This window comes from Zonotrichia albicollis, chromosome 14, assembly GCF_047830755.1.
Source record: "Zonotrichia albicollis isolate bZonAlb1 chromosome 14, bZonAlb1.hap1, whole genome shotgun sequence".
NCBI lineage: Eukaryota > Metazoa > Chordata > Aves > Passeriformes > Passerellidae > Zonotrichia > Zonotrichia albicollis.
The window spans coordinates 5,445,376-5,455,194 of NC_133832.1; the positions used below are offsets into that span (position 1 = coordinate 5,445,376).

General features: G+C 56.1%; 1 protein-coding gene across 1 annotated transcript in view; it reads right to left on the reverse strand.

Moving 5' to 3' along the window:
• The window catches only part of MPP1 (MAGUK p55 scaffold protein 1), an 18,522-nt gene extending 10,944 nt beyond the window's left edge, over nt 1-7,578 (reverse strand). Inside the window, exons 1-3 of the mRNA XM_074551681.1 lie at nt 7,353-7,578; nt 961-1,101; nt 546-624 (exon numbers count right to left, since the gene is read on the reverse strand). Coding sequence (XP_074407782.1) covers nt 546-624; nt 961-1,101; nt 7,353-7,454 — 322 coding nt within the window. The 5' untranslated portion in view covers nt 7,455-7,578. The remainder of the gene's footprint in view (nt 1-545; nt 625-960; nt 1,102-7,352) is intronic.
• Between the last annotated feature and the right edge of the window lie 2,241 nt (nt 7,579-9,819).

The window sequence follows — 9,819 nt, forward strand, 5'->3', positions numbered from 1 at the left end:
GTCTTATTTTGGCAGTGGTAAGCACAGACTTCCCACTTGGATCCAAGGCTGGAAAAGCAGCCTCTTCTAAGCAGAGAACATCTCATATCCACGCCTCCTTGGCAAGACCCAAAACCAGAAAATAGCACCTATTTATTTCTTTTGGCACCTTCTTTTTGTCTGCAGAGCCAATCTACAGGATGCCTGTCCCACCTGTGTACTTTAGGAATGGGAAGAGCCTCCCCCAAGGTCCCTGGGGTATGATCCATCTCTTCTTACAGTGACCCCATCACGAGACAGAGACAGATGATCTCCAGTTCCTTTTTGGGAGAGCCCTTCCCCCAACCCTTTATTTGTCCCTAAAGCCTCCAGTGTTTTAACATGGCAACCATGCAGAGGGAGCAGTGAGTCCCAAGCTCCTGACACATCCCTAAGGGAGGAACAGGCACAGATGTCCATGTCACAGGGGGAAGCCAGCAGTCCTGAGGACCTGCATTACTGCTGCATGGGAAGAAACCACCTGCAGACGTGCACCCCATGCACCACTTCTCCAAAGGCCTCGTTACCTTGTCTGTGAATCATGCCCCCATGGAAGATCCTGGCCACCATGCAGCTCTGCTTGTCATTTTGCTTCAGCGTGATTCCCTGCAAGACAGGAAAATCCATGACTGCTCACTGCAGGGGAGAGCTCTCCTGCCCTCACAAAGTCCTCTCCAGGCCCATGTCCACAGTGGGCTGTGCAGTGGCTGGGGGGAAGACCCTGCTAGACCAACTCAGGCTGCTGCAGCTCCTCTTGGCACAAGCATCACCACCCTTTGCGGGGCTCGCTTCGGCTCCCTGGGCAGAAGGCAGAGTCCAACACCTTCTTCCCATGGCAGGGATCTCCAGGGACTGCTTCCCTCAAGCCAGGCTGCTGGCTCAGCTCGGGCTGCCCCTCCACCCCCGGGTGCCATGCAGCTCTGGGGCCTTGCCAGCTCTCACCATGGGCTCCTCGGTGACCTTCTCGAACTGCACGAGGCGGATCTTGCGCACCTCGCGGCCGCCGTGCGAGGGGCTGCCCAGGGTCGCTGAGCCGTTGGTGTAAATGTCCTCAGTCAGGGTGTGTGGGGACTGAGTCATGGCCTGTCGGGGCAAAACAGAGACCACGGTTTAGGGGCTCCACCTGGGAATGCTGATCCCTGCTCTGGGGCTCAGCTACTTAACCCTGAGTTACTTTGGAGTTAGTTAAGGTGCCTGTGGTGCATGTGGAGCACACGGGAGGAGAAGACACTAAGGGCAAGAAAAGAAAAGGAGCAGAAGAACTTGAGCCTTGGAGATGTGGATGTGGGTTTCATCTGCAGTTTTCCAGGTGGGAAACACAGGAGGTAAGAAAAATTTGGAAAAGCTACAGGTAGAAGAAGCCAAAAGAGTTCACAGCTGATCTTCTGAAGCAAAGAGTCACAAACACTCCTTGTGTGTCGCAGCAGCACTTGGCTCACAGGTAGCTTGTTGCAGAGTGTAAAGCCCAGGATTTCTTCACCAAGTGAACAGAACAGTTTGGGACTCACCCCTGAGAACTGGAGCCAGGCTTTGCTCTAGCTTAGTTTGCAAGTTCAACCTTTCCTGACCTACATCAGTGGGCAACTGACAAGGTGCAATGCCACGTACACAACATTCAGGCACTGAACCAAGCCAGCCAGAAACATCCCATTCCCCTTTCAGCCCCATTTCCTTTCATGCTGGTTTGCACTGGAAAGTCAGGCTTTCAGTCCTTGGTTTCCAGCATGTGCTGGCACCAGGGCTGACAGAGAGTGCTTGGGGTCCCACACAAAGACCTCCAAATCCATCCTGCCTGGTGAGCTTCTCCCTCAGCCCAAGAAAGCCTGACACAGTCCTGTTAAATCCCTCAGACACACTGGGCAATGTCTCCACACAGCTCACAAATGTGCCTGTTTGTCCCCAAGTGCAGTGGACTTTCCTCAAGCCTCTCCCAGATCAGTGCTAGCCCAGCAAAACCCACACCAGCTTTGATCTGCAGCCTCTGCCCTGTTGGCACAAATTCCCACACCAGCTCAGGATGCAAAACAAACCCTCCTGACAGTCCCACTCCACGCCAGACTCTTGGCTTTGCTGCCCAGTTTGCAGCCTGCACCCTCCATCCCATCTTGCCTGAGCTGAGAGCCACAGCCAGCAAAGCTGCAGGGACAGCCAGCAAGGTCCTCATCAGCTCCAGTCCTGCATCAGTGATGTGGCAGTGCACAGACAGGCAGAGCCAACACCTCTCCTCACACAGCCTGACTGGTCAGCTGAGCACCAGGGCCAGAAGCTCCATGCCAGGGGCTGGGAAATTTCAGCCTGAGCGCCCTGCCCCAGCTCAGTCTCACCCAGCCTGACCCCTGGCCAGGAGCAGAGGAGAAGCTGCAGCCCCACACTGCCAGGGGAGGAGGCAGATCTGGCCAGGCCAGTGAAGAGCACCTGCTCCTGGGCTGCAGCCATGGCACCAAACCACAATAATATGAGCTTTGCTAGGGATGTGCTGGAATGCTGCTGGCTGATCCAGCCCTGTGCAGCGGCAGAAAGCAGGGAAGGAGCCAAAGAAAGGGACAGCAGAGTCAGGACTAACAAGGATAGCAGGAAAGGTGCTGGCAGAGAGGGACAGAGCAGGCACAGTCACTGTCACAGCCCCCAGAAAGGCCAGGGAGAGAAGGGCTCAGGGAGCTGTGTGCCCATCATGCAGTGATTTATTTTTAAGCCAACTACTTCCAGAAGTGCCAACCAACCTCCTCCTCAAAAGGGAACCACGTGGGCTCCAGCTGCCAATGGCATAAACATGGAGGAGAAGGCTGAATCCCAGCCAGAACAGCAGCCAGGCAATGGACTTGCAGGGTGGAAGGAAGAACAAGTTGTATCCATCCCCCCAGCCTGGCCTGCCAGCCCAACAGGGCACGATGCTACCACACCATGTGCAGAGCACAGGAACAGATCCAGCAGTGTGCATGCCTAGGGCTGTCCCACAGCTCTCTGTCAGCTGTCCCCTGTGCCAGACCAGCAGGTGCAAGGAGGAGTAGGAGGACAAGGACCTTCTCCAGCCTGACCTGAGGCCAAAGTGCCCACGAGGTGCTTGGAGTCAGCACAGATCATACTTATCTTGGTCATGCCTTGGGAAGGAGTTAGACCATGCAGCTCCTGGCTTCAAACCTCTAGGCTCAGCAGAGCCCAGTGAACCAGGACTGCACAGTCTGCTCCAGGGACTGGGAGTTCCCATCCTCACCATCCCCATCAGCTGAGCCTCCTGGCCTCGACCTTTGCTTTTTGCTGAGAGCTGGAGAAAACACCCAGCCCTCCATGCTGACACAGCACCAGTGTCACCCTGGTGACTCCTGGAGAACAAGGTCTGTCACCAGAGACTGGCTGCTGTGCCTGGGGATGGTCACCAGTCACCTGATGGCAACTCTGAATGCAGAAGGGTCCTCCAAAACCAGAGCCACGCTGGGATGGTGTGGCTTTTTTGCTGATGGCACTGGGCACCCAGTGGGTGGGGATGGGAGGATGGCTGGTTCATGAGGACAGCCAGAACCCTTGGGGTGGCAGACTCAGCCCTGAGGCAGGCACCCAGAAACAGGAGATGTGTGTGGCTCTCATGCCCCATGCACATGAGCTGGCTGGCTGGATTGCCTCGCACTCTGCTGGCAGCTGCCACGCTCAGGGCTGGCTTGGCCCAGCACAGTCTGTGACCTCAAGAGCCTTTCAAGTCATGCTGGTGACTGGCCAGAGTCTGCTCCTTGTGCACTGCTCCACAGGAAACATCTGTGAGTGCTGCTGAGAGCCAGCTCGTGGCCACCAGCCACTGCCAGCTGTGCACAGCCCTGGCTCTGTCACTGCCAGGGCCCGTGCTGGGGCAGATGTGGGGCACAGAGGTTGGGGGCTGAGCTGTGCAACAGGGCTGTCCAGCAGCCCTGTGTGCCTTGCAGCTGGCTCACAGGGGTACAAATCCTCCTGCACAAATGCTGCACTGGCAATGCACACAAGAGCCACCAGCTCTGTGGGTCAGAAGTGCCCCACAACCCCTTGTCTGCATTTCCTACAAGATTTCTGCCCCATATCCCAGGGCAGAGGGAATGTACCAGCTCCTTGGGCAGTGTTTACAAACAGAGAATGTGGTGAGGATCCCAGGACTTGGCATCCTGTCCCCCAGTGGGGTCAGCACTGTCTGCCAGGGCTGCTGCTGTGCTGGCTCCACCAGGCTGGGCAAATCAAACATTAACTGGGCAGCTTGTTTGCAGGAGGCTGAAGCAGCACTTGAGGAAAGCAGCACTACAGAGCAAAGGGCACGTTCAGAGATTTGGTTCCTGGGCTCTCCTTGCTGCTCCAACCAGGAGACTTCAGTATCAGGCAGCCTTGGAAAAACAGGGCTGCCTGGTCAGTATGTGGAGAAAAGTACTGCTGGTTTTGCCAAGCAGGCCCCTAAAGTACAGCAGCTTGGATGCAAGAAGCAATCCTGGAGCCAGGTTTCTCTGGGATTGCCCTCTTGGCTGGCAGGAAGACACACTGTTCTAATACTTTGAGGAACGAAATCCCAGCTCCCTCCATGAATCATGACCCCTCACATTATAATCACCATGGGTGCATGCAGGGAGGCTGGGGCACTGCTTGGTGCAGAGATGTCCTGACCCACCAATATCTCCTGCCACCCTCCAGTGCTTCCAGCCTTGCCTCCCTCCCCATCCAGGATCTGTCCATCTCAGTCTTATACAGCTTAAAAAACACAGCAATGTGTAAAAAAATGCAAAGTAGCAAAAAAAAAAAAAAACGGATCTTGGAAGCTGCTTTAAGGCTGCTTCAGCAGGCTGGGGAGCTACAGCCACGTAGACATTTAGAAGTAATTCATTCTGCCAGGGGCTACTGACTTCTCAAGTCTGCCTGCACAGCCACAGGAACAATCTCACCTAAAACCCCTTCTAGCAATATGACTGAAGTTTAAAAACAAGAATCAAACCAGCAAACATTTAAACCAAAAAAGGATTACATCGCTGACATCAGGAAAAGGCCCAGCAACACCAACAGGTCTCTTTGGGGAGGGGAAAAGAGAAATAGGAAGGATACAAAATGGTCGTGGCAGCCAGAAGGTGCTGCCAGCTCTGTGTGCCCTCACACTGACTCCAGATCACAGAGTGCTGCAATGGAGATGGGCCAGATTTTCAAAGCAGCACAGTCAGTTTTGCTGAGGCACCACCTTCCCACCAGAAAAGGCTGATGCAGCCTTCCAGATGTGTTTGTGAAGCTGGTAACCTCCAAGGGACAGCCACTGAAACCACAACACTGACAGAAAGAGGAGCTGCCCTGCCACTCCATCCCAGCTTCCAGAACAAGCCCTGCAAAACAGCTCTTTCCCTGTAGCTGTGATACACAGCCACACAGAAAAATACTTTATTTGGGATTAAAAAGTTGGAACCAACCCTCCCCACGTCATTAGTCAAAGCCAGAAGTTTTAGCTCAGCTTTTAACCGAGTTTTACCTGTGGTTGATTCAGGATTTGCTCCCTGTAGCCTCAGTCTGCCTTGGAGCTGCTGCCAGCTGGATGCTGAGAGCTGCTGCCCAGAGGCAAGTGCAGTGCTCCCTCTGCACCCTCAAATCAGCTCTCCCCAGAAGTACCCTCCTTTTCTCCACCAAACTCCCAAAGGTCACATTTGCTGCCCATTTTACAGCTGGGGAACTGAGTCACAGGTGATAAAGGGACAAGCCCAAGGTCATCCTGCCAGGTGCAACAGCTGGAAATAAAGCCCACACCTTTTTGGTAAATCTCTACTTGTCAGTCAGGAGATATGGCAAAGATATGCAGGCATTTGTGAGGCTGAAGAGGAGAGGCCTGGGGCTGTTTTCTAGCAATAACATGGCTTCCACTTGCCATGATTTGCATGCCCTGCCACCACGTGAGGAACACAGCACAGCACTTCCCAGCACATGGCTCTGCCAAAGAAAATGCAGAAGAGAAACCTCCCAGTCACCCTGTTTGACTCCAGACCAGGAGCAGCCAGGCAGACCCAGCACCCTTCCCAAGAAGGGACATTGCTGCTGGGGGAGGTCCTGGTGTCCCATGGAGGGGCCACAGCCACCCTGGGCCATCTCTGCATACCCATGACACAGAGACAGAATATGTGACTGGCAAGCTCAGGGCACTGCTGGAAGCCAGCAGTACAGAGCTCCTTTTAAAAGGCCTCATGCAGATCTCCGTTCACCATCTCTCCCTTTATCCCTACTGAAATAAATACACTATAACACCAGGAAGCTGCAGGGCAGCTCCTACACTTTCCATGCTCTGCTGCTATTGGCAATTTATCCTTGCTCTGTCTGCAGCCAGACAGGCCCTCTGCCTGGATCTCTCAGTCATTGCCTGGTCCAGACACTTTGCTTTAATTATATTTTTCCTACTGTTTTTCTCAAAGCATCCCGTCAGGGTCGAACCATGAGAAGCAAATGAGCCACTGGTGTGAGACAGATCTGATCAGGCCTCTTTTTCATGTTTAAGTGTCCAACACGATGGGCAAGGACAGCCCTTTAGGGAAATTTCCTCCCTGCTCTCTCTCAGAGGCTCCCCACAGTTGCAAGGACTCCTTAGCCCAGGCACATTACGCCATGGCATCACCAAGGATGCGTTTTCAAAGCTGGGAGAAAAGCACCAGCTGTTTAACAGTGGCAACTGCCAACCCTCTCCCAGCTGCACCCAAGCCACCCCAAAGAACACTGAGTGAGGAAGGAGCCCACCGAGCAGAACCGAGAGGGCTGGTGCAGCCTGCCCTCCTCCTGCTGGAGGTGCGGTGCATGCGGCCATGGGCTCACTCCCTGTCCCGGGCAGGTGTGAGAGGGGCTGCGTGCATCCTCCGTCCCTGGGGCAGAGACCCCCGCCCTCCTGCAGCCCATGCCGTGGACCGGGAGGTTGCTCAGCAGCTGAATCAGCTCATGTGACAGGCAGTTCCAGTTCAGACCAGCTACAACTTTGCAGCAAAACAAGCACAATCTCTTCCGCGGCAGGATGCTGGAGCCTTGCTCGCCTGCACCCAGCTCTTTGCCCTGCCGGCAGTGCTGGGTGACCATTCCCCGGAGGCACCCGCGTCCCAGCGAGCACCGCTGCTCCCGGGCTGCTGGGGCCCGCAGCTGGATGGGCAGCGCGGGGTCCCTGCCTGTGGGACCCTGCTTCTCTCCGTGTGCGGGAGGGACGGGATGGAGCGGCACCCCCGGGAGCCGTGCCGGGCCCGAGCCGGGCGCAGGGCGCTGGGCTGAGGGCCCGCAGGGGAGCGGAGCACGCCGGGCTCCGTGCCGGGCTCCGTGCCGGGGATGGGGCCAGGAGCGGGGCGCAGGCGGAGCCGCGGGGTCTGGGGGCGCACCGGGCCGCTCACCTCGGGCTTGGGCCGGTTCTGCAGGAGATGCTCCAGGTAGAGGTCGGAGAGCGCCGTCCTCATGCTGCCGCCGCCGTCGCTGCGCCCCGACTTGAGCGTCATCCCGGCGGCAGCTGCGGCCGGCCCCGCTGGCCCCGGCAGCGCTGAGCGGCCCGGCCCGGCTGCGGCGGCGCCGCCGGCTCCCCACGCTCCGCCCGTGTGCGGCGGGGGCCGGGCGGAGCCAGGCGGCGGGGGCGGGCCGGGGACGGGCCGGGGGCTCGATGGGGCCGCCCGGCGGCAGCGGGGCCCAGCAGCCGGGGCCGAGCAGCTGGCGCTGGGAGGGCGGCGCTGGGCGGCCCCACTGCGCTCGGCCTCGCTCGCCTCGCTGAGCGCGGGGGCTTCTCCCGTGGGAGCGTCCCCGTCGCCTCAGGGCTGGGCCAGCCCCTGGCCCCTGCCTGGCTCTGGTCGTGCCCAGGCATTCCGGTCACAGAGTGCGCCCAAGCGACCCCAAACGGACCCGCGAGGGTCATTGAGGTAGCTCCGGGCCCTGCCCAGGACACCCTACAGTCCCACCCTGTGCCCCAGAGCACTGCCCAAAGGCTCCGTGAGCTCTGTCAGAGCTGCTGTGAGCGCTGCCCTGGGAGGTGTTCCAGTGCCCCAGCACCCTCTGGGGGAAGAACCAGTCCCTAATAAACTGGACTGAACCTCCCCTGACACAACTTCAGCCATTCCCTCGGACCTGTGATGGGTCAGCACAGAGGGGGATCAGGGTCTGGCCCTCCTCATCAGTAAGTTGTATCTGCAATGAGCTCTGTGCTCAATCGCTTCTCCAGGCTGGACAGACAAAGTGACCTCCCCTGTTCCACACAAAGCTTCCTCTCAAGCCGCCTCACCATCTTCATTTCCCTCATTTGGACACTGTGGGCAGGAACCCAAGGGGGTTCCTGCCCACAGCAAGGACAGGCGGAGCGCCTCTCCAAAGTGGCACTGGCTGGTGCATAGCTGGGTCTCACAAACCAGTGGTCATTCCTGGGCTCTGACAGTGTGCAGAGCTCCAGGGTACCTCCAGGGTACCATTCTCTGCACTCTAGCAAGTCCAGCCCTCTTCTTCCTTCAGCTGTTCTGGGTCTTCCACCTTCTTCAACTTGCATGGGTGGGATGGCAAATCCCTGTATTTGTGAGCTGTGCATGGTGCAAAGGGTTTCTGTCAAACCATTTCTGACCTTGCTGTGTAGGTCTTACTGATGAGAAGGTCAAAGTGAAGTCTGAGCTTTATCTGGGGATGGAAGGTTAATTCTGCTGTATTATTCCTTAAGAAAACACTGAAAGGGTTTTCCACACCATCCCTGGGATCTTGGAGGTTTAGAGGTTGCCTTGGACCAGACTCCCACAGTGCTGCTAGATGAGTTCTCCAGGCTGAGTTGGGCTAAAGTTACCATAAGAAATACAAGGAGAAGAAGGGTGCAAACTCCTAGAGAAAGGAAACAGGAAAGGGGAAACAGGAAAAGGGGGCGGGAAGGGTAGCAGGGAGGGGACAGGACAGGATGCGGGGGAAGAAAGAAGAAAAATCCATCTCGTTCTGATGGCAAGTTTCTCCTGCCTCGTGGGAACAAAACTGTTCCTGACTGGGCTATAAGAAAGCCCAGAATGCTGTGAGATGCTGGGAAAAGGAGGGGTGGGAGCAGCAGGCGCTGATGTGACTGGCTCCAGCAATCTGCTCTAGCACTACCAGGAGCAAAGAGTCCCAAAGCACAGCCTGGGCTGGGAGTGCTCTTCCCAACAATCCCATTCCTGATGTGCACTTTTGTGGGATCACCTGCCTGGAGTCCTGCATTGTCCACATGTAGTTCCCCTTCTTACCTTATCTCCAACCTCACACAGCCCATTTGGGCCCTGGGCTTTGTTGAAGGAATTATCCCACCTGCCAGGCTTTATGCCACCATCAACAGGGCTTGAAGAAGACAAGTTGCCAATCCATTGAGGAAATGGGTTTTTTATTTATCTGACATGTAGAGCGGCTTGAGCTTGGTACCTCCAAAGAGGAATCCAAATCAAAGAAATCCTTGGGCAATTAAATCCTTACGATGTAAGTTCCCCAGCCCTCACATGACTGCTCTGACCACTAGTAATGTTAAGATCTGGGGTATTCCTGTTCTTTATTGGATCCCCTCGCTGTCGCTGGGTGGGCCGTTTCTGCTCTTATCTCTAAGACTGCTGTGTCAGCTGACCTCATGATGGTAGCAGCCTTCCCTGCTTCCTTATCTTCCAGCTCAAAACCAGCTCTGGGGCCCCCTCTTACTTAACTTGGTAAAAGTTCAGCCTGTCTGGGTGGAAATTCACAACTGGTGGTGTAAGGCTTCATCAAATTCAGCTCCTAATGGTGAGCAAGTTCTGTGTACTAAGCACATAACAGGAGATAGCAGGAGATCAGGGCAGTCAATACCAGGAGCAGAAGAAAGACACCTAAGAGGGCCATGTTTTGCAGCTG